We start from the raw sequence: 25,345 nt of genomic DNA on the forward strand, positions 1-25,345 counted from the left end.
CAGCCAGCGTAGCCAGTAATCAGAGATAATTAGAGTTGTCTATAGATATCTGGAGGGCCACAGTCACCCCTGAGTTAGTGGGCTGGTTTCTGCAACTTGGAAGCAAAAATGAAGAGACCTCCAGCTGATTGGTATTAGCATTTCACTAATATTTGGAAAACATTTTTACACTTTTTTTTAGTCACTGTGACTCCTTCAGGACAGATCACTACCTCCGGCACGCTGACCTTTGACCGTACATCAAGCGTTGAGGCCACAGCTATTATATCAGAAAGCCCATCCCAAGGTGATGTTTTTACTGGTACGTCCGGTAAGTGAAATAAGTAATTCACGCATGTATGCACATGTGATTGGGATACTTGTGTGGCATTATAGATGCTTAAGGCTAACATTTCAGATTTAGGGAGCCAGCAAGCTGCTTCAGCCACCGTGATAAGCCACAGTTTATCCCACACAATTCAAACAAGCCAAAGTATAGTTTGTTGTGTCATTTGAACCTGGGCCATGGTTTGTTTCAAACAGACTGCAAGGGATAAGCTCAGAAATACACTAAGGGTTGCTCTTGGTTAATCTGTGCTATACTGTTTACTATTTGTGGTTTGCTTGTTCCAAAGAAACCATGGCATGGGTTTGAATGACATGAAACACTATGCAGTGGCTTGTTTGAGCCACATGGGGGGACTCACACAGCAGGAGTTCATAAGTAAACTATAGTTTAAGATGAACTGGTTTAGACAAACATGGCCAATGTCTAAGAAAATTGGAAGACAGCAACTCAAATGACTTTACAGTGCAATCCTGTGGATGTCTACTTAAAATAAATCCTAAACTGAGTTTAGTGAGACTTAATCTCATGTAAATGTGTATAGGATCACTGTACAGTTGAACAGTGGAATCCTAGGGGAGTATATTTAGAAGTAAGCCCTATTGATTTCAATGGAATTTACTTCCAGGAAATTGTGTTTATGATTGCAGCCTTTAGCAATATCATAATAAACATTATGCCCAATTCACACAGGACTTTTCCCCCTACATGCAAGCAGTCCTGACCTATACTGAGCCACATACAAGCCTGAGACTGCATGTAGTTGTGAAATTGGGTATATGAATACAGAGAGTTGCAGGTAACAGCAATTTTAATGAGTTGAAATATTTCTCCATATGAATGAGTATTGGCTTGAGACCACTGACCTTTATTGAAAAGGTTCTATGCAGTAAGGGTAAGTAAACTTAATAAAACATACTCCACATGAAATGTCAACATCTCAGAAGTGGTTGCAAAATTGGTTTAGAATTGATAATTGTCAGGAGACCTTCCTACAGGGAAGCTCCCCCCATCCTGCTGACCAGCACTTCGCCCAGTGAGAGCAGCAGCAGCTGGTCAGGTGGGAGAGATGAGGAAGTTAGCGGGATAGAGGAGGCAAGGCTCAGTGATGTGGGAGAGCCCTTGCACTGCCTTGACCAACAGGTAGAGGGGAATACGCAGCCCCTTCCGGTGCCCAAATTGAGGTGCACCACTAAACGTAAGGTCAGGAGGAGGCATTTCAGGGTGCCCAAGCTCTTATGTGGTCACGCAACAGGAAACGTCCACTCCCAGATTCTGCGAGTGACTAGTAGGTCATGTTTTCTGCTATCTCTGCACTGTAAATATTATGCACAATAAAACCATTAAAGACAAGCACGGACTTGGGCGTCTTTACTCGAGAGTAGCCACAACAACACCATTACAATATTTTCTTACAACATTAAGGAATTGTAAGCATTTTTGATCAAATTTTAGAATGACAGGTCTGTTAAAGGGATAAAATTCTGGCTGTTTGCACAAGGATGCCTGCAAATCCTTAGTAAGTCATTTTGGATAAGCATTACTACTTTTTTTAAAAGGAAAAACAGCAGATGCTAGAATTTCGGTATTTATTTAGAAAAAGGAACTTATGTCTCTGAATTCTTGATTGTCCACATTCTGAATTCCAGTTTTAATCCTCTGCACTGAAGCTGAAACTTTATGCTAAACTATTAAATACATATTTTCAGTCTTGCTTGTCTTACAAGAGAAACAATTCAGTTCGTTACTGGTTGATTGCTGTTATGAGGGACCCAGCTATTTAAATAACACACTTTGCAAAGAAAAATCTGTGGATTCTAATCTAAGTCTTTGCATTGCTCTTTAACAAAGAGTGATATGAGCTCTTCAGTTCACATTGTTTCCAGAATAATTCCAGCTGCTGCTCTTTCCTTTTCGTACTGTAATCTTGCATCTTGGGTACTCAAATCAAAAGTGTAAAATCAAAACCAAATGAGGATTTCTTTTCATGAGTCCTGATTTTCCTTCTCCCTCCCCTCCCCCCACCCCAGTAGTACAAGACACAAACGTTCAGCAGCCTTGCCGGGTCAGACATCCAGAGCCTCACTACCCAAGTTATCAGGACAATTGTCAAATCTCCGCATTCCCAGAAGCAGCACTGCCAACCTCTCATCCCAAAATTGGTAAGTTTCATCCCAAAGAGCTATGGGAGAGATCAGGCATTGTGACGCCAACAGGTGCAATGGAATTCCCCTTCCCCCTGTGGTTCCCCAGTCTGCATTAGGGCTGGGCAATAACTGCTTTCCAGCATTGTAATATACTGCCAGCTAAACATTATGGTGTGGCAAGTATATCACGATTTCGGGAAGGAAGAAGGCAGTTGCCAGCCACCATGCACAGCTTCTGCTTCATCCAAAATGCCGTGTCCTCCAGCGCCCACCGTCGCCCATGTCAAGGCAGCAGGAGATGAGGCAGGTGCGTAAACACTCCGTCACATGCCTGCCACACCCGATGCCTTGGCACAGGCCGGGTGGGGTGGGCGAACAGGCTGCCTCTCCCAAATGAGACAAAGAAGCAGTCCGCTCGCACCTCCCCTTGCCAAGGCAGTGGCAGCAGCTAAGGCAGCAGCCACCGTTGCCTTGAAATGGGTGGGGGGCGCAGGAGGAGGGATGTGGGGCTTGTTTGTGCTCCTTAGCCAGGGGTGGGGCGAGAAGCCTCCCACTCCCCAGCTGAGCAGCCTCAATCCTTCTCCTCACACGCAAGCAGGAGAAGAATCAGGGCTCCCTCAAATGGGGAGCGGGAGCACTTTAATGGAGCCCGATCCCGCTGTTGGATCGTGCGAGCCGGTGGCTAGTTGGGGGCTCTGTAAAACTGCTTGGCTGAGGCAAGGGCAGTGGTGCGCTCCTCAGCCAAGCGGTTTTAAAAAGCGAGGGAGGAACAAGCTGTATCAGTGCCTCGCCGATGCAGCTTGTTTCTTCCTCTCTGCAAATATGAGGACAGACCACAGTGGCGGTTTCACTCAACAGTATATCGCTGGTGAAACTGCTGCTGTTCCTGAGTCCCTCTGCCTCCAGCAGCTAGCTGCAGCGTGTTTCTCCTCTGGGCGCTGGTAGCAGAGGGACTCAGGAGGCAGCGGTTTCACCCATGATATACCGCTGAGTGAAAGCATCATCTTGGTCTGCCCCTCATACCAGTCCTGGGCGATACATTGATACAGTGGTGCCTCGCAAGATGAATTTAATTCGTTCCGTGAGTCAATTCGTTTTGTGAAAAATTCGTCTTGCGAATCGCAGTTTCCCATATGAATGCATTGAAATTTCTTTTTTTTCCCATAGGAACGCATTAATTAAATTTCAATGCATTCCTATGGGAAACCGCGATTCGCAAGATGAATTTTTTGCAAAACAAATTCGTCTTGCGAGTCACCATCAGATCGCAAGACGCATTCGTCTTGCGAAAAATCCGTCTTGCAGGGCATTCGTCTTGCGAGGTACCACTGTATATTGCCCAGGCCTAGTCTGCTTTAGGGAGTCCCCCCAAGCCTTCATACCAGGTTTTGTGGGTGCTGGGGGCTGCATTGGTAACGGAGGAAAATTCTTGTCTGCGCAACTGGAAACTAATTATGTAAGTGAGACATTTTAACAGGATGTCATATGTCAATCTCTGCTTTCTTCCATAAGGGCCTAGTTTGATTTTGATGTGTTTTCATCAAGTTCTCTTTTGGAGGTAGTAAATAACACAACTTCTGGAGCGCTCAGTATGTTTTACAATGCTTGCTAGCTAACCTCTCCACAGATTGGAGGGGTGGATAGGGAATCAGGAGATGGGTGCAAATACAGTTTCAGATACGAATGCAGCAATGTTGTGGCCCAATACTTATATCAGGGCATGTGCTGAGTGTTTTGTTGTATACTGGCCAGGAGACAGGTGTTCTGGAGGCTAGAGGCCTTGTGACCAGGCTTTTATTGGGTTCAGACTGCTAACCAGCTCAAATATGGGTAAGCTCCCAGCAACTCCAGCCACACTGGCTAATGGCCAATGAGTTGTAGTCAAACAACATCTGGAGGGAATCTCTTAATTTGGCCACCCCAGGGGATTTATGAAACCTGTCAGTTTCTGGAATAATTGGGGTTGTTCCAGTGGTAGCATTCTGTTGATTCTCTGGAGGAAACCTTGTTATTGATTCAACTGCATTTGGACTCTCTCCCACAAGTCTGGTGCCATGGTTTGTAGATGAACTTCAGGCTGAGTAGCAGCTTTGGTGTCAGCTGAAGCACATGGCAAAAACTCACACTGAGCCTGACTGAACATGTCATAGAGCCCATGTGTAGGTGGTGGTGGTGATGATAGTAAAGGGGTTATACTTTCTCAGCACCATGGCATTAGCAGAATCACATCCAGTCGAGTTCTTTAGGGTTATTCACTGAGCAAAGAGAGAACAAAAACCTCTGGTGGTGGCTATGATATTGCATTGTGTGGATCTTAATAAGATTGTATTTTCCATATGACCTCTTAAACTTTCCTTTTTCATTCACTTCTGAGCACACTGTTGCACATTGGCTATTCTAAGGAGCAAGTGCACTAGGGGAAAAAACATTAACTTGGCATGACTACAGAAGTATAAACACTTCTTGAAAGATCAGGCAATCAGATGTCAAGCTTTGTTCCTCAATGTAGAGAGTCTAGTAGCTGAAAGCTGTTGCTTCTGCAGATATGTGGAATATAGGGATGTTTTCCTGAATCAAATTAACTACAATCCTATTGATACAGTTGAGCAAACATCTGTTTCGTTTACTAACTTAATAAAAGCTTTGGGGTTTACATTTTGATTCTCTAATTCATGGCTTTAACTTTGAAACTTGCACTCCTTGCAGTATGGTTAAAGTCTAATACATGCTAAATAATTGCTATGCAAGTTTGTATTTAAAACGTAGTTAGCATTTTTAAATGATTTGGGGGAACTGAAAGAATACTTGGTGTAAAGACATATTATTTCTTGCAGAGTTTTCTGGATGAAAACTGGAATTTTGAATTTATTTTGATCCAATCTGTACATTTGTGTAATTGTGCCTTTAAGGCAGGCATCCCCAAACTTCGGCCCTCCAGACGTTTTGGACTACAATTTCCATCTTCCCCAACCACTGGTCCTGTTAGCTAGGGATCATGGGAGTTGTAGGCCAAAACATCTGGAGGGCTGCAGTTTGGGGATGCCTGCTTTAAGGCTATACTCCTACCAACAGTTGCCAGGAGTAGGATTGAACTCAGAGAGACTTACTTTTGAGTAGACATAGATAGGATTACATGCAAATATTTGTGTCTACAGTATATTGTGATTTTAAACACACCTAACAGTGGAGCTTACCTCTGAGCAAACAAGCAAGAGTCTGACATTTTCTGGGGGACCCTTTACCAACTTCCTTTTGCAGCATAAGTATTGTGGGCAGCTGGCATCAGAAAGCAGACAGCTTTGTTTCCTCTGTGGGGGCTTGTGTAGGGGCCCCATGCAAATACTGTTGAAAACAGTTGCGGCTTGTGTAACCACAGTGAGCTGATTAGTTTCAGCTTGCACACACACACACACATGTGCCTTTCCATTGCAGACCAAGTGCTTCATTGCTCATGCTTCTGTACCCATCACCACCCAACTTTTTTAAAGGATGCAGCTATGGAGAACAGCTTGACTTAACCTTCCCACTCCTGGTCCCTCAACAAAGATGTTCTAAAGTTTATTTGGTATTCAGCCTGTGTGCTTGCACTTGCCAGAGGCTCAGAGCTGGCAACATGATTAGTGCATGATCAATGTCCCATTAAAAGATGCCATTAAGGCTACAGTCCTGTGGACGCTTTCCTGGTTAAGGCCCCTTGAACATAGTGGAAATTTTGCCTGAGTGAACATGGACAGAACTGTACTGTAAAGGAAGCCCCTGCTGTCCTTTCGGGTTGCAAGATGAAGTGGCTGTGTGTTGCTTCTGGGAAGACGCACAAAGCTCTAACTTTTTCATCGATCTCTGCAGAAAGTGATTTCCAAAGCTTGGAAGGAACTACTGCGTATGCAGTAACACTTATAGTTTTGAAATCTGCGCTTCTGGAACTCCCTCCAGGAACTGAGGTTTGCAAGCGGTATGAAATTTTGATTAGCCCAGGTTGTAGGTAATTCTGAACCTCTAAAGGGGCAGAGAGGTGAACCAAAGCAGTTACAGACTAAAGTTGCTACTATACAGTAAGCTTCCAATTGAACTCGAACCAAAGTATCTCAATGGATTTCTTTCGATTTTCAGTATTGACCTCACTTCCTGCCCTGGCTGTGCCACCTGCCACCCCCACCAAAACCATATCGGCTTCTGTGGTGAATGGTCTTGAAATGACAGAGCAGCGGAGTTGGCTGTACCTTGAGGAGACGGTCAACTCCCTTCTCAGCACAGCTCAGCAGCTGAAGACTCTGATCGAGCAAGCTAAGCAGGCCAGCTCTTCCTACAGAGAAGCGGCTGTCACTCAAGCAAAAATTCAAGCTGATGTGGAGAGGAAAGAGGTAACTATGTTTGTGGAATGACAACACAATTCTAGCTCTAAATCAGTCTGCAGCCGACTTGCTCAGGTGGCAAGTTGGTAGCCTTCACAATTTCTTTTATGCCATAGTGGAAGGCTGGCTATCATGGAACTTCTTAAGTTTAGATTGTACTCTTCAATCTGATGCAGAAATTACCTGTACTTTGAATGACTGGAGTTTGATTTTAATGAAAATTGTAACACTGTCTTTAGCAATAATAAAACAACAACAACACCGTTTTTACATCAAGCTCCACGGGTGTTTGCTATTTGCCAGAACAGATCTAAGCTGTGGTCCACTTTCACAGATTCCGGCTGTAGCCAGAATAAATAATCATTTGCACAACTATGCCATTTACTGCATGTAGACATTCACGGAAAATGACATTTTTTATTTTTTATTCAAGGTTGGGGTGAGTGGAGCAGGGCGAGGATGAGATGAAAAAGGCCAGCACAGGGGAAAGAAACTATGTAATAGGAATAGGTTTAGGAACTATAAGGACACTAAAGCCCCAGCCACTACCTAGTCCTAACCTTGGTTGTTTGTCCAGGCGATTTGCTCACTTTTCTATGCAACCATGGTGGCTAAAACTTCATAGAGCCAGTGAGATGCAGTGGACAGAGTGTTTGAATTGCAGTCCTGGCTTTGGAGCAGCTAGCAACCACAAAAGCTTCCTATGGGGGTGGGATATAAGACTCATGTCACCCTCTTTTTGTACCAACTGCATTGGCACCTATTCATTTCCAAGCACAATTCCATGTGATGGTTTTTGACCTATAAAGTCCTAAACAAGTTGGGACTAGGTTTCCTGAAGAATCACCTTCCTCCATATAATCCTGATCTTGCTGTTTCTTCAGCTATCTGTAAGGTAACAGCTTGCACAAGGCCATTTCTATGGTCTATTTGTCCCTTCCCACCCCACCTCTTGAACTACCACCTCCAGGATATCTGAATGGCTCCTTCGCTGCTTGTGTTAGAAGGACATTTTAACACTTTAAACATGTATTAAAACACTTTTGAGCCCTCTAGGATTTTACTGTTTCTTGTTTTTTTTTATTTCATGGCATGCCACTCTGAACTCCTATGGAATGGCATATAAAATTATTAATACAGTGGAACCTCGGTTTATGAACACCTCGGTTTATGAATTTTCGGTTTATGAACGCCGCGGACCCATCTGGAACGGATTAATTCACTTTCCATTACTTTTAATGGGAAAGTTCGCTTCAGTTTATGAACGCTTCAGTTTATGAACAGACTTCCGGAACCAATTACACCCATGTTTCAGTTTATGAACGCTTCAGTTTAAGTACTTCGCGGACCCATCTGGAACAGATTAATCCACTTTCCATTACTTTCAATGGGAAAGTTCGCTTCAGTTTATGAACGGTTACTCCGCGGACCGTCTGGAACGGATTAATCCACTTTCCATTACTTTCAATGGGAAAGTTCGCTTCAGTTTATGAACGCTTCAGTTTATGAACAGACTTCCGGAACCAATTGTGTTCATAAACCGAGGTACCACTGTACATTAATAAACAAAGGTCACTTGATGGCCTTGTGCAGGGATGTCAAAGGATTGCTGACCAAAAATCCCCCAGGAACCTCAGGGGTCAGACATGATGGTAGTTATTAGACCAGGAGTGCATTACCTTTTAGGGGACTCATTGTCTTGTGGTCAACCACCAGGGGCAAAGGGCTGTATGTCAAAGTGGGTGTGGCCATTTAAAAACAAACAAACAAATCTAATGTAATTAAATTGATTGATTGAATGAAATGATAAAATTTGGGGAAGTCTTGGGTAATCACAAAAAACATTTTGGCACCACAGAATCACAGTAGGGGACCATAGGAGTGATCAGTAATTTTTTAAAAAAAAATTATTGGTGGGCATTTGGGTGTGTGTGCAAAAAAATTGTTGGTATCACTGGGATGGGGGCAGCTATGGGAGCATTCAGTCGGTAAAAAGATTTTTTAATAATAATAATAATTGGACAAATTTTTTGGGGGGGGGCTTTGAAGGTCTACAAAAACCCCTCCTGGTATCACAGCAGGGGACATATAGGAGTAGTCGGAAAAACCCAACCCAACACAGAGGGCATTTGGGTTGTAGTTCAAAGACTGGTTAGCACATGCCTTTTTTCCACCCTTGATAGTTGCATTGTCAGCTGATGCCTTGCACGTATCTCTAAGCACCGTGCCTCACATTGCACCAAACACAGGGCTTTACATTTCCTTCACAATGATTGCTTCAGCTAGCCCTACACACATACAGCAGAATAAAAGGACAGGCTCCTGGTATCGTGGGTTGCACCACTTGAGGCTGAAGGCATGGGGTATGCTGTTTTAGAATGCTCCTTTACATTAAAAACTTCCTGAAAATGGATAACTAGCATGGCAGGCAATGGGACTGGACTTTTTCTCCTGTGCACATTTCTCCTGTGCATTGGTGGGGAGCAGAGGGAAGTAATCAGAAGTGGCAGGCACACCGAACCTGAAATCCCACCATATTCCTATTATTCTTATAGACCCAGCTTAAGTGTGCAGAAGGCAAGTGATGTGTGAACAATACAATGGCTTCTTTCCAGGATATTCACTGGCTTAAACATCTGGGTTAGAAGAAGACAGCAAGTCATGACCCGGAAATTACGAGTCATATATGAAGGAGATAATATTGCCATTTAAATTAAGTTGTTAATGAGCGCAAATGAAACAAGCTGGTTTCATAAATGCAGGCACTGAATTGGTGGCAGAGAGAAAAGCTGCAATTTTCTGTGCCACAGAAGACATTTTCTCCTGTTTCGATACTTGGAGAATTCATACCGTCAAATGAACTTTTCTGTTTCATTTTATCTGAGACTCAAAAAAGATTTAATCCCGCTCCTTCCTGTACACATCAAAATATACGGCTGCCATTGCACAGCCCTCATTAGAGGATTTGCAGTGCCACATCACAACCCTGGACTTGCAGCAAATCATGGTGGGATAGGGGAGCAAAGGAGAAGGCAAGTTGCACAACACCAGTGGCCATGGCATGGGAGTGAGGAGGTAGAGACACCAAGAGGAAAATCGTAGTTTTAAACAACAGAACAGAGTTTACATTCATAAGGCCAGGAGTTCCTGCCACCCCCTCCCCATCGCTCTGGATCCTCCTGTGCCCCCTGGAAATCTGCTCCTGAGAGTTGGGTGGTCCTTTGGAATGTGTGTGTTGGGCTGCAGGTGAGGGGAGAGGCTGCAGATAGGAGAGCTGGAGGAAATCACCAACCCATCCCAACTGCGTGCAATTCAAGAGATGTAAGGCAATGTGCTTTTACTGTGGTGGGACCCAAGTGGCGCTGTGGTCTAAACCACTGAGCCTCTTGGGCTTGCCGATCAGAAGGTTAGCGGTTCGAATCCTGTGACGGGGTGAGCTTCTGTTGCTCTGTCCCGGCTCCTGCCAACCTAGCAGTTTGAAAGCATGCCAGTGCAAGTAGATAAATACGTACCACTGTGGCGGGAAGGTAAACGGCATTTCTGTGCACTCTGGTTTCTGTCAGCGTATTCCGCTGCGCCGGAAGCGGTTTAGTCATGCTGGCCACATGACCCGGAAAGCTGCCTGTGGACAAATGCCGGCTCCCTCGGCCTGAAAGCGAGATGAGTGTCACAGCCCATAGTAGCCTTTGACTGGACTTAACCATCCAGGGGTCCTTTACTTACTTTTTTTTACTATTACTGTGGTGTTGCATTACATGAGGACTGTTAGAGCAATAGTTTCCTCACCAGTCATTCATGAAAAACATTGCTGCTACCCAGGCTGCTTCCTGTTAGGTTATATACCAGCTTGAGCCTGAGGACATGGTGTGTGACTATTGTAATTACCTTCCAGAGTTATGTGCTTTAATAAAACACAGTCAGAAACCGCTGTCCCGAAATAAGAGAAAAAAAGGTAGTTAGGTGACTATTCAATCTGACATTTCTTTTAAACATTCCTCTATAGTATTTGAATTTTTCTAAGATAATTGAACATTTCATACATCTAGGTTTTCTGAAGGGGTAAATAATGTTTATAATGTTGGGTGGAAAAATCGACCATATTTTATTTCTGCCTCAGAGGTAAAAGCATTTCAGGGAGGAGGTGGCACACATTTCTCATCCTGCTCCAGCTTGATGTCGGCTTCTGCTGCAGGATGAGAAATGGTCTTCTCTTGTCCCTCTTGTCATAACCAGAGCTTTGCCTTGGTGGCAGCAAGAGATAGATGTGCTGGCTTGCATAGCTGGGCAACACCATATTTTCCCCAGCACACTGGGTTTGGGGGGTACACTGGAAGAAACAGCCACATCTTGCTGGGGGTGGGGAGAGCAGAGCATAGGCATTGATCCCAGGTTGACCCTCCAGCCCAGCATCCAACATTCCTTGGATAAAACTGCATTTCTGTACAACAAATAGAAGCCTAGTGTTAACTGGTTTAACCATTATAGATGTTCTAAAGCATCCTTTAGAACAGGCGTCCCCAAACTTTGGCCCTCCAGATGTTTTGGACTACAGTTCCCATCATCCCTGACCACTGGTCTCTTGGGGATCATGGGAATTGTAGGCCAAAACATATGGAGGGCCGCAGTTTGGGGATGCCTGTTCTAAAGGATGCCTGGGAACTGTGCATCTAGAAACTTCTGTGTCCTTCTGCATCCTAACAGTGACCTAAATATTGGATTACAAGTGTGTCAAGGGATCCTCTATCTTCAAGAGCTCCATAGCCCAGGGAAACTTTTTCTGTCAGGGCTGGGAAAATGCTTCTGGCAAAAATTCCCCTCCAGTTCAAGCATATGGGAAGCTTTACAGAGTCTGGACTCAGGAAAAAAATGGCACAATTAAGGCTATAGATCTGTACCCACTTACATTGGTTAGGTCTCATTTAACTCAGACTTACCTCTGAGTATTTATGCACAGGATTGCCCTGTTAGTCTGGAAGGGAGGTCTCATGAGAGAGAGATGCCAACTCCAGCACAGATTAGTCTGCACAGCACACTTTTTGTGGATTAAAATGCCAAGCATGGTTATATGTGGCTGTAGAGAGGTAATTATAAGGCGGCAACACGATGACCACAGCTTTTATATATACAGTATATTGGTATTTTTTTATTTCTACCCCCACATTTTAAGGCAAGCTTGTGCAAACCGGCTGAGGATGAAAATGTTAAGAGCAATGCAACCATAGAATGGATAGCATATACTAACACAGCAGAGATAACATTATATATAGCCACTAATAAAATCCAATAAAGAAACTCAGGATACAAAAAGTTTTTAGGGTCTGTTTAAAAGCCACAGAGTTCAGCTCTTTGGCAGATACGCATTAAAATGCATACATGTCACATATTTCCTTAGAGTTAACAGAAAGAAGTTCTAATTGAGATTCAGTTTTGTTTAACGTAACTGGCAGCCCTCCCCACAATCCTGAGAACAAGATACAAATAGTTAACTGATATACACAGTTTGCTATGTAAGTAAAGTTGAGGTACCCTTGAACCTAATGGCTCTCATGGGCTTCTCTTGCAGCATTTGCAGTGAGGTCCAACACCAAGCCTTCCCACCATTTCTTCGCTACAACTTAAAGATCAAGGCATTTCCTTCATATGTACCATGTTACCATTCTTAGAAAATAGGCTTACAAAAACTGGTGGGCAAACCCATTCCTTGCTAATTAAAGCACAACTTTTACAGTTTATTTGTTCTGACTAGCAAGCTCTTTCTGAAGCATAGAGACCTATATCAGGCCTTTAACAATTTTATTTATTTTAAAAAATATGTATATATCGCTGTATCATAAAAATCTATTGCAGTGGTTTATAAAAACAAAACTGGACAGTAAAAATCATTAAAAAGTTTAAAATGAATAAAAAGCAAACAAATATTTAAAAACGAACGTCAGTAGATCATTGTTCGGGTTGTGCGTTTTATTGCCTGCATAGGCCTGGCGGAATAGGAAAGTTTTTGGCAGGCTTTTAAAAGTCTGCACAGAAGGCACTATGAACATATAAGACAATGATATGAATATATAAGTCAAATTATTAATACTAAGCAGCATCAAATCTGGTGTTGCTTGGGAATTTTAAGAAACCAACAAATGATTGCAGTTTTGAAATCAGTGGTTGAAATCAGTGTAGTTCGGAAACTTTCAGTCTGCCATCATGAATCAAAATGGCATCCAATTGTATCCCTACATGGACGTAAACCTGTTCCTTGATCTCAGGAACCATCATGCAAAATGGGGTTGCGGTATCTTAATAGGTGCCCAAATGGAAAATGAGCAAAAAACTTTCCAAAATATATAGTACAGTAGAGGCAGACACTACAACTTAAGAATAGTTATAACAATCAAATGAGTCACGACTGTCAAGCCTGTGCTGGTAATTGGCTTTACTTCCTAGGCAAAAAACCAAAACAAAATCTTTTTTCCCCTTGACAGTGCTTACTACACTTTAATGGCATTGGAATACTTGGGAGTGTTAATACTGGTATCTATGTTACACAGTATTTGAAGGCTGAAAGCTGCTTCTCTTGGCTTAAAGAGCAAGTGTATCATAAAAAGTGTGAGATTTCCATCTTTTCCTCTCTGCCTAATGCCATGGTCATTTTATGTTCCTGTAAACTCACAACACTCCAAACCTTTAAATGCCGTGATGTCAGGTCATAAAGATGATCTGAAATTAAGCCTTTAATCTGCTTAAGTATTAGGTTCTACTCCTGGATAAATCTACTTTGCTTTAGATTGTTTTTGAACTGTTCCTCGGGAGATTTAACACCCTAGGCTGGTGTTGAATCTAATTTTGCCTAGTATCTCCAGTCTTGATACATTTAACTTATCACTGCTTAACAGAGTTCTTGTGCTTAGTTTAAGGCTCTCTGGAGCTTGCCTGCATTGTGAATTTATGGTGTGTTTTGTTTCCATGCTGAATGAAGGGTATATAAATAAAGGGTTTGGTGTGAAGGAATATTGAGTTAAGACCATGGAGGAAAGTGTTATAGTGCAAAAAAAAGTCCATGTGAAATTTTGCAATCCATTTTTGCCCTACCTTACGGCAAACCAAACTTATTCACCATAGGAAGTCCCCCTAATGAGCCCCCCCCCCAAGTTTAAGCCTTCCTGTGGATAACTAAGCCAAAAGGAAGATGGATCACCCCAATGGCAGTCACACTCCTTCTCATTATAAGCCTGTGGCAACTTGAAACTTGTCAAAGGGAAGCAGGTAGAGCAAATAAAGAGTTCAGGAGTCCTCAAAGCCTACTGCAACCAATCAATCAAATGTCTAGGGCTGGCAGGGGAGGAAGAGGACACCATATGTACAGATTGTCTGGATATAAAGACTTTCCTCCAAGATTAGCAAAGCTACAGGCATATCCATTTTCTTTTTTCTTTTAACTGGAGGTGGGATGGTGGGGAAGGAGATTTTGTGGAGAACCGGAATTTATGCAAAAATACTTGATTTTCACACCTAAACTTCCTTTACCAGTTTAACTGCACAGTTTTAAAGCAGGGGAGGGGAATCTGGAGGCAGTTTGTCCACCTTATCCAATGCTTTGCCAGGCTGTCGTTGGCAGATGGGAAATGAGGGCAGTGGAACACTCTCACGCTCCTCCATTCTTTTCAAATTAACACCTTGTGTCCCAACTACTGGAAACAATGGGAGAAAAGTAAAAATGCTGCCTCCTCTGATGCTATATCTATTGGGATCCTTGTGGTTGCCTTCCTGCATCTTAAGGTTTTGAAGAGGTTCCAGACAAGGCAAGCTCAGGGGGAGGGTTTTATCCCTGGCCCTTTCAACCAGGGTGTCACATATAGGAAGGTGAAAGATCCTGGAGGGAGAGATTTCAGAATTGCTGCTGGCCACTGTTGTCGGTAGTGATCTACATTAGAGCCTGGTACCAAGGCAATGCCTTGTATCATCTTAACTTCCAGCCAATGAATCAAAGCTGGACCAACAAGTAGAAAGCGGACAGTTGCTTTCTGTCTTTCGTGTCATGATGCTGCTTCCCATGCTTAGCTCTTTAATGCTATTTTCTTGTTCTTGTTCTTTTTATTTTATTTTGTTTATGCATTTTTACAACTTATATATACACACCATACAGTATTCACCATTATCTCTTATCCTCGGACTTCCCAGTCCATCTCTCCATGGCATTCTAAGTAGTCCTTTGTCAGCTGTATAATCTATTATTCCACCCCTTTTCATCTTAAATCTTCCTTTATTTAATGTTATCTGCTGCTCGTATGTTTATTCCTTCTTTTAGATTAAATTGACTATTATACCCTCCAAGATACTCTTCAAAGCAACAAAGGCAGGGATATAGCAACCAATATAAAAGAAAATAAACTACAGGCTAAAGATAGTAGATCAAAGGGCCCTGATATTGGAAGAAGAGCACCAACAAAATTAATATAGTAAAAGCTGAGCTTCAAACCTAAAGGTGGAGCTTTTAAACTACCATCTCTGGTAGTCTTGCAAAGAGAAATATAGACCAGAGAACGGTGAATCTAAGTTCTTAAACCGAACTAAATATATCAGAATGGCAGGAAGAAAAGGGGGAGCACCTGGACTCCCTAGGAAGCTCTCATTGACGGGAGAAGATAAAGATAAAATCTTGAAATTCGAATGAATATTAATACACTTTTTCTTGTTCTGAAGTTTATCAAATTGTGTCCAAATTAACAGCTTTTGCGAGTGCAGCATTTTGTCAGCAGCATGTTTGGATGCCCTTGTGATTCCTTTCTCGCACACACACAAACCTAGGTACCTGCATCTTTTCCCCCGTGAAAAAGCAGCTTTTAATCAGGTGATATTGAACAGCAGGTCCACTCCTGCTGCTAACCAATGCCTTGGCTCCAACCAGTGTCAGGTCCCTGCAGCTTCTATTCACTTTGCCAAGATTGCACAGGTCAGGAGATCCTCATCACAGCCCTTCTGCATCACACCGAGTTCCCTTCTCACAGGAGTGTTGTTGTTGAACAGAAAATTATATAGCAGCAGAACACTTTAATGGGATCATATAACTATACTCCAAAGAGCAGCCTGAGATGCCTATAAAGCTGAAGTTTGCAATGTCTTTTTCCTTTTAGCAGTATCAGGGCCAGTTATTTCAACAAGCTGAAGATGTAGATGGAAAAACAGAAATCATCATTAAGGTAAGCACGAGGCACTGCTATCAAACAACAGTTCAGGAACGTTCTGTTCTGTTCTGGAACAATGTTGTCATTGTCTGTCAATGTTATGCGTTTCCAGTTTTGGTTTGCTCCCCGCCCCCCAATCCCCTGGTGGGGGCCTTTGGGACATTCTCTTACTCTGGCTTCAGTATCATGATGCTCTGCAGCCAAGACCACTGGCATGGTCAGATAACACAAGCACAACTGGGAATTCCCTGGGACGAGCTCTGAAATGGCTGGTGCTCTTTGCCTCCTGTAACAGGCTTTGGGTCCCCGCTGCACACATGGCTCTGTGTGCTCAAAGTGTGCAGCCTCTTTCAAATAATGCCCTCTGAAATTTGGGTGCAGTGTAGATAGCAGCATCCCCTGGCCTGATGTAGCACTTGATGAGTATTACGTTTTTTTGCTTCTGCAGTTGCATGGAGGCTAAAACAGTGCATATGTGTCCTGTTTCCGACTCATAAGGAGGGAGCACTATCCAACCACTCCTTTGTGCGTCCCACTGGCACTGAAGGTGGCGGAGCAGGAGATATCTGTGCAATACTATCCATTCCCTGATCAAAGAACATCCCAGTTGCTTCCTTCAGTGTAGATCTCACCCAATCTCACAGCTCAGCTAGGATGAGGCAGCAGGTTGTTCTGCGGCTCTTGCAAGAGACAAATGCACTAGGGTGGGGGGCTTATTTGGATTAGAGCTAGGGTGTGTGTGTGTCATCCTTTCCATACAAGGACATTTTGCCCTGAGAGGCAAAGAGCAGAATTAAGGCTGTAATGCCTTTCAGGAAAATGGTACAAGGGAGGGTGAGTTTGAACCAGCCCACCCAACGTTATAGCTTTGATCCAGATTGGCAGACCACTACAGCTACATTTGCCTTTTTAGAAAACATAGGCGATCCAATCTCCGGTCTCCTGCTGGCACATCTACTTTGGCCCTAGTCCCATATGCCGCTCCCACGTATATCAAACCTTGTGCAAGGCGCAGCGTCAGGTTGTCTCAATGAGCGGTACATGAGCGGTTGCTGCCGTACCCCCCATTAAAATCAAGGTATATAATTCTCTGGCACCTGTTATATTTCAAGATTTGCAGATAATTTGCAGGCAGATGGTGCAAACAAATTAGGTGATAATGAGAGTGTGAATCAGTTGGGCCCGAAAGCTAGCGGATCCATCTGCACTAAATATGGCCTGTGTTAATGCTTTCACAGCATGTCAATTTATTCACTGCCAAGAATCCCTTCCTGCGCTGGCCTCGTTCAATTGCTAATCACACCTAGGTATGAGCTATAAGCAGATTGAGCTGGGAAACATTCCTTGCGACCTTATTTTTGTTCAGGTTTTGAACAAGCCACCCTAACACGTAGAGTTTGCTCACTTTAATGGGATCTTATGAACCAAAGGACATAATGACAGCTCCCCAAAGCAGTGCCCCACCCCCGGCCAGTTGTATTAAAAGTGTTGCATGAGGATTTAATGCTTGTTTTTAGGTGAATGAAAAAAATTCAGTCACGCTTGATCAATTCCTAACAGCTCTCCCCCACCTCCACCCTCATCACCTGCTCTTATTCTGAATAAAAATCCTGGTTCTTCCAAGTGGCTGGCAAAAGGCAGATAGGGGGGGGGAGGTATAATGCAGAGCCTTCAGCTTAAAAAGTTATGCCTCTCAGTATTCTTATTCTTGAAGGATATTCTCCCAATTTTTCAGTATATACCAAGGAAAGGTATATGGTACGCTCCAGGTGTTGTTGGACTACAACTCCCATCAGCCCTAGCTGGCTTGGTCAATGGTCAGGATTGATGACAGTTGTAGTCCAACAACATCTGGAGGGCACCACCTTGTCTCCCTCTGTTGTAGGCTCCTGTTACCTCACCTTGATGATCAAGAACTGTTGTTCTTTTATTCACAGTTCAGCACCATATTGTTTTGATGAGTTTTACTTATCTATTTTTTTTTAAAAAAAATTACCCCTTTCCATATTTGAGCTCTCTCAGCACATGCTTGTGTTCCAGTCAGAACTAGCAGTGCTCAAGAGTCCCCGAGAGCAAGTTACACTGGGGAAATGAAGCCTGAAGGGGTCACTTTTTTAAGATTCACATTTTTGAAGAAAAATAGAGGATGGGTCAATTCCTCCTGCTCTTTGAAAACCTAAGCTGTGAACCTGCAATCCATCTGCACACATTTCCCTTGCATGATGTTGGCTTGTTTTTCTCTCTCACCCCTCACCCCCCAAACTTTCTTTTTCATGAGGAACTTGTTGACAAGTTCTGTTTTTATCTATCATCTACCTACCCACCTCTATCTATCTATCTATCTATCTATCTATCTATCTATCTATCTATCTATCATCTACAGTATCTATCTATCTCTATCTATCTATCTTTTCCTGGAATTGGTATTTCGAGATGTGAAGAGAAGTAGTTCATGAAATGAGCTTAGAAATAATGAGAGCTAAAAATAATAATAATCAGTTTGGACTTTGTGCTTGCCACTGTTTTCTGCCTTCCCCACAAATGGCCATGCAGCAAGCTTTTCTGCATCCATCATCATTAGAGCCACGATGAAAGCAGGAGCCTAATGAGCCCTCTTATGGGCCGTCCTGTTCCATATATCAGGTTCAGGCTGCAGACCCAAACACGTGTACTATGGAATAAGCCCCATTGAACAAAGTGGGACTTTTTCTTTTCTCTTTTCTTTTCAAGTCATAGACGCAGTCCATTTATTTATATACAGCATTTCCCACAAATCCACCTGTGCTCAAAGCAGCCAGACATAAAAAGCAATCTGAAACTCAGTCACACAATAACAGTGCATCAATTGATTGATTTAAGAAAATACATACAGTTAATTCATTTTTTTTAAAAATAAAGTGGTTCACAACAACTGTGCATAAAGCTGTACAATCCTTACTTATTTTATATATTTATAATATTTATATATCCCACTTCCCCCCCCCCCAGGCTCATCCATAAACATTCATAAGGTTGCAGGATTTGCATGAAATGCATTAGCTCTTGAAACCTATAATCAAGTTATATTTTTAATATGCTAAAACTGCTTGAACAATTCTTGTTTATGCAAACCTATCCAGTCATACAGAAGTTACATGTGTTTGATTTCTGTTTAGCTAGAGGTGATTTTAACCTTTATAATATTTTTAATACCATTTTAAACTGTTTTCATATAGATAATTTCAATGTTTTGTTTTATATTGTAAATATAATAATAAGGCTATCAATGGCTGTTAGCCACAATGGCTATGTTCCACCTCCACTTCCAGAGGAACTATGCCTCTGAATGCTGGTCGCTGAGTGTTGCAGGTGGGGATAGTAGTCTCACGCTCAGATCCTGCTTGCAGGTTTCTCCATAGGCACCTGGTTGGCCACTGTTGAGAACAGGATGCTGGATTGGATGGGCCATTGGCCTGATCCAGCAAGCTCTCCTTATGTTCTTAACTTAATAAACATGTTTATTCATATCTAACCTTGTTTTGAACCATATGTGCATTTGAAGAAGTATACTGCTTTCTGCGTACACAGAATATTAAAGAAGATATGGTAAAAATCCACAATTGTTCTGTTGTATAAATACTTGAATATATTTGGCTACATAAGATCTTCACAACTGTAAAGTCAGAGGTATCCCTCCAGGGTGGAATCTACACACATATAAAAAAAACTTTCTGAAAATGTTTTTTTTAAGCGTTTTAAAAAATAAATTGAATTTTCCATTAGGCTCACCATCGCCATCTTGTGTCACATTGCATGTTGCACTTAAAACATTTTATTTGCAGCTGTATAGCCGAGTCCCAAGCTGACTAGTATAGCCTTGGCTTCCTAGTGGTCCTTCAGAAAGACTGGAGGGGAGAAGTCTAGGGAGCTGAAGTGCCTATTTAATCCTTCCAAGTGTTCAGTTGCTGTAGGCAAGAGTCGATTTATTTATTTATTTTAAAAAATAAAGTATTCCCTACACAGGACTCCTGTAATTGTGCATCACTTCTGCTCTTTATCATGTATCTTGTGCTATTAAGGCTTTGCAAGAGAGAGTGCTTCTTTCCTCCCCATTGACTTAGCTTCTGTGTCTGCATTGTGACAGCAATCCTGTGTAAACTGTGGTCGGGAAGCAATGAACGAGTGCACTGGCTGCCATAAAGTCAATTACTGCTCAACGTTTTGCCAGCGGAAGGTAATAAATTCCTTAAACTCCGTATAGCCAGAGAAACAAGCACCCATGGCCTCTCACTTTTCAGCTGTCACCACTCATTTATTTCACTGAAGCTTGATCAGAAGGGCTGCTTGGTAGATTCCTTCATGGAAAACCCACCAATCTGAAGGACTTCCTGTTCCCATGTGAACCTACCCAAACATGAAGATTATCTAGTGAGGCGCAACTGGCAGGTTTCATTGTCTGCTGAAAAGCCCATAGCTTATGATGGTAGCCCATTTAGGGAACAGTCCCCTCCCTAGTTTTATTCCCTGGCTCTTATCCTTTTGGAGCCACGTTAAAACATATTTTAGTCACTCAAGTCTTTTCATTTGGTAGTTTTAGGGCTGCTTTTAATATATATATATATATATATATATATATATATATATATATATAGATGTGGATTTTAATTAAATTGTTGCAAAATTATTGTTTTTAGTTGGTGCTCTTAAGTTTCCTATGAGAAAATGGTTTTTTGGAGAGACAGGGTATAACTGGGATTTTAGTTCCCTTTTGCTATGTGATATTAGGATTCTGATGTATGTACTGGAGGAATCTCAAAGCAGAATGTCCCTTCATAAAGCTAGAATTCTTCAGCCCTTGTCCAGTGTTGCTACATTTGTCTTTTACTCAGTCACTGCTTTCATTTCACACTCTTTTCTTTTTGCCCCTCCTGTTCAGGATTGGAAAGACCACCAGCATATATGTGGCCAGGCAGCCACAGTTACTGTTCAGGCAGAAGAAGTGGATGTTGCAGACAATGTGATAGAGAAAGTTATTGTCTGAAGAGCCCTACCTCTTCCATCTATATGGACATGTGTATGGAGCGGACTGGCTGGACCAGTAACCCCGCTGTGAAGTCCTACTGAACTGAACTCATCAGAAGATCAAACCGTGATGTTGTTTACATGTTGCTGGCCAACTAACTGTTCTCTAACTGTGCCAAAACTGACAAGACACGGAGGGGAGAACGTTTAGGGGCTCTACGTGTTTTTAAGAGAACTCTGGAACTTACATTATGTTTACAGTCCTCTGTGTGAAACCGCTGCAAAGCTGATGGGTTGTTTGAATTGTTGTATCCTGCAGCTCTGGTGGGTTCTTTGAAGTGACTGAAAAGGTTATTTAAAGTGGTTTATGAGACCTGCTTTCTTTTTATGTTCCTCCAAAGTGGTCCACATGAAACTTGAATTGTTGCCATTGTTGTTCTCTCCCTACCTCTCATGTAACAAAACAAATATGGAACAGCCCAGCTCTTGAGTGGGTTTTGTGTGCTGACATTAGGGTATATACCTGGACTTTGACTCCTATCACTGGTTTTAGTTTTGGTTGTTGCATTCCTCCATCCCACCCCCTGCAAGACAAAGTTCTCTGACATATTCAGAATTCTGTATTGTGCAGACATTGAGCAAACTGCAAAGCAGTCAGAAAACTTCCTGAGTGCAAATCCAAATCTGTGGTGTCTGAATGGCTATAAACAATGGTTGATTTGTCCAGTATCACCAAAACTTTGAGATTATAGCACAGCTAGACCTAGCCAATTCACACATACACACACCTCACATATAAAAGGCCAGCTCGTCTTGCACGAAACACCCTCTTATTTACTCCTGAGGAGAAACTGAGAAGACTGCACTGTGTCGTACAGAGGTCACTATCATTTTAATTTTCACACACTTCAGTTTGTTTTCCACCCCCACCCACTTCACTCCATAAAATAAATGATAACACATTCTCTCATATCTCCCTGCAAGAAAGAGCTCAGCACTAATCAGTAATCAAATCAGTAAAACTAATACTTTATAAAGAGTTTACAGCTCTGATTTCGTGCTGCCAGAAATAAGTGAAAAGGTGCAGCTGTGCATTTCACTTTAGGAGAGAGGCTTACATTCCTGCAAGGGAATTGATTTGAAAGCAGCACCTTCCTGAGTGTTGAAATTGCAGGATATAAAATAGCACTGGTTTTAGGCCATATTCGTTCGTATAAAAGGAAGAACATTTTTGGGAGTTGGAGGAATGAGAGAAGCACAATGAAATGTTGCTGATATTGATAGCACTTGCCGTTTTCTTTCCAGTGTCTGTCCTGGTCCTCGTATTTATTTATAAATTTGCATTATACTTAAAAATAAACTTAATAAAATAAATACAGAGTGGCTGCGCACAATCAGATGCTCCCCAAATAGGGTCATGCTGACTTTTGCTTCAGTGCAGCACTGAAAAGCACAATGTTACTCTGGCATTGCAAAGACATTCATGAGTGCTTTGCAAATGCATTCTATATATAGACTTTCAATTGCACTTTGGTGTAATTTTAGGGAGAAAGGTTGTTCTTGATCATGCCAAAGAACTCTGTTGCCAGATTTCCAGTCCTGGCTGCAAAGCTTTGAAAAATTCTAAGCAATGAAACAGCCCATTAGAAAGTCTTAAATAAAAGCCAAAAAGTGCATTTTTATTTCATCCAAGGAAAGCAGAGCTTTAAAAAACATGTCTCTACGGTAAATGAATTTTTCTTGCACCTTTTGCAGGTTAAATGTAATGAGCAGTATTCTCCTCGGTAGAAAGTGTAAAGTAAGAGGAACTTGTGTCATCACCATTTTGGTCCTTATGCTGAGAGTAATACAGTTTATAATCAGAATGTGGGGAAGTTCACATCTGTGTGTACTTGACACACATCCCACACAAGAGGAATGCTTCAATGTCACCTTGTCCATTTTGTGTTAACCACTCTTAGGGATATACATGGCAATAACATTACCTCGGTCTCCATTTCAGTGGGGTCTTTTGCAAGAAACTTTGGCTTGGTGCCCAGCGCAGTTTCATGATTAGCAGTCAATGCGAGCAAGCAGTATGTCTCTGGTGTGAGAGGAAGAGGCAGAAACTAAGAAATGCCCTTAATTTGGATAAGGTAGGGGCTTTGGCTTGCTCTTTGAACTAGAATGTGAGCTCAAGGGTGAATGGGAAAGATATTGGCAAACGCTTTCAACAGGTGTCATCACTTTGTGGTGAATCTTGAGCAGTAGGCTAAACTGGGCTTTTGATCCCAAACCACGAGGCAAAGGGCAAGATGGCATCTGCCCAGTTATAAAATCAAACAGGACTAGCAATTGAAACTAACTTGAGCACGGACTGTGGGACAGCATCCTCTATCACACCTGGGACAGCAGGATGTCAAATGTTTGATGGTGGGGAGAAAGAGGGAATGGAGGAGAAGAGGAACGTGTGCCAATGCATTTCCTTGGATGCAGATGAGGAGACATGGGAGAGTTAAGCAGGTTGTTGTTGTTGTTTAGTCGTTTAGTCGTGTCCGACTCTTCGTGACCCCATAGACCATAGCACGCCAGGCACTCCTGTCTTCCACTGCCTCCCGCAGCTTGGTCAAACTCATGTTCGTAGCTTCGAGAACACTGTCCAACCATCTCGTCCTCTGTCGTCCCCTTCTTCTAGTGCCCTCCATCTTTCCCAACATCAAGGTCTTTTCCAAGGATTCTTCTCTTCTCATGAGGTGGCCAAAGTATTGGAGCCTCAGCTTCACGATCTGTCCTTCCAGGGAGCACTCAGGGCTGATTTCCTTAAGAATGGATAGGTTTGATCTTCTTGCAGTCCATGGGACTCTCAAGAGTCTCCTCCAGCACCATAATTCAAAAGCATCAATTCTTCGGCGATCAGCCTTCTTTATGGTCCAGCTCTCACTTCCATACATCACTACTGGGAAAACCATAGCTTTAACTACCGTGTTTCCCCTTTTTTAAGACACCGTCTTATAACTTTTTTTCCTCAAAAAAACACACGGTGTCTTATTTTCAGGGGATGTCTTATTGTTATTATGTTTTTATGGTATCTATGGTTCCGGGCGGTGGGGCGGCAGGCCTCCTCAGCCGGGCCATGAAGAGGCCAGGCCGCTGGCTCGGTGCTCCGTCCGATCGGGGCTGCGGAGCGCTCCGTCCGATCGGGGCTGCGGAGCGCTCCGCCCGATCGGCGCTGCGGAGCGCTCCGCTCTGCCGCTGCTGGTTCTGGGCGCCGGGGCGGCAGGCAGGAAGAGGCCAGGTCGCTGGCTCGGTGCTCCGCCCGATCGGCGCTGTGGAGCGCTCCGCCCGATCGGCGCTGCGGAGCGCTCCGCTCTGCCGCTGCTGGTTCTGGGCGCCGGGGCGGCAGGCAGGAAGAGGCCAGGTCGCTGGCTCGGTGCTCCGCCCGATCGGCGCTGTGGAGCGCTCCGCCCGATCAGGGCTGCGGAGCGCTCCGCCCGATTGCCGCTGCGGAGCGCTCCGCCCGATCGGCGCTGCGGAGCGCTCCGCTCTGCCGCTGCTGGTTCTGGGCGCCGGGGCGGCAGGCCTCCTCGCCGGGCGCTCTGGCGGCGCAGAAGGGGCCAGCAGCGCTCCCGCCGTGTGTCGCCCCGGTGGTGCGGAAGGGCCTGCGGGCCTCCCGTCACCACTCTGCCTTGGGCCATGCAGCCTATGACACTCCAGCGTCGCGGAAGGGGCCAGCAGCGCTCCCGCCGCCGTCCATCACTCCAGTGGTGCAGCCCACAGGGGCGAGCAGCGGCCTCACCTCTGCCTGGCCCGGCAGCAGCAGCAGCAACAGCGGGAGGACAAGGACGACGCTGCTGCTGGGTCCCGCTGCCTCGAGGCGAGCGGCGCTGCTGCGCGGAGGTATGGCTTATTTTCAGGGGGTGTTTAATCTGCACAAATGCTTAAAAAGCCTGCTATGGCTTACTTTCTGACTACGTATTAAAAAGGGGGAAACACGGTATACGGACCTTTGTAGGCAAGGTGATGTCTCTGCTTTTTAAGATGCTGTCTAGGTTTGTCATTGCTTTTCTCGCAAGAAGCAGGCGTCTTTTAATTTCGTGACTGCTGTCACCATCTGCAGTGATCAAGGAGCCCAAGAGAGTAAAATCTCTCACTGCCTCCATTTCTTCCCCTTCTATTTGCCAGGAGGTGATGGGACCAGTGGCCATGATCTTGGTTTTTTTTGATGTTTTTTGATGTTTTTTTCCTCCTGGAGAAGGAATTGGCAAGCCACTCCAGTATCCCTGCCAAGAAAACTCTATGGACAAAGACAACAGTTAAGCAAGTGCTTCATGGCAAAACCAGGATTTGAAGGTTGAAAGAAGGGGGACT

At 43.6% G+C, this 25,345-nt stretch overlaps 1 protein-coding gene across 3 annotated transcripts in view; it reads left to right on the forward strand.

The window, feature by feature from the left end:
* The window catches only part of DEAF1 (DEAF1 transcription factor), a 32,872-nt gene extending 8,970 nt beyond the window's left edge, over positions 1-23,902 (forward strand). The window contains exons 8-13 of one of the 3 annotated variants that reach the window (XM_035122226.2): positions 182-310; positions 2,356-2,487; positions 6,583-6,833; positions 15,947-16,012; positions 20,121-20,210; positions 20,913-23,902. In XM_035122226.2, coding sequence (XP_034978117.1) covers positions 182-310; positions 2,356-2,487; positions 6,583-6,833; positions 15,947-16,012; positions 20,121-20,210; positions 20,913-21,017 — 773 coding nt within the window. In that variant the 3' untranslated portion in view covers positions 21,018-23,902. Of the gene's footprint in view, positions 1-181; positions 311-2,355; positions 2,488-6,582; positions 6,834-15,946; positions 17,406-20,120; positions 20,211-20,912 lie in introns of those variants that run through there. The other 2 variants (XM_060276484.1, XM_035122236.2) reach the window with 2 other exon arrangements.
* Positions 23,903-25,345: the final 1,443 nt, after the last annotated feature.

Source organism: Zootoca vivipara, chromosome 1 (assembly GCF_963506605.1).
Source record: "Zootoca vivipara chromosome 1, rZooViv1.1, whole genome shotgun sequence".
NCBI classification, from domain to species: domain Eukaryota; kingdom Metazoa; phylum Chordata; class Lepidosauria; order Squamata; family Lacertidae; genus Zootoca; species Zootoca vivipara.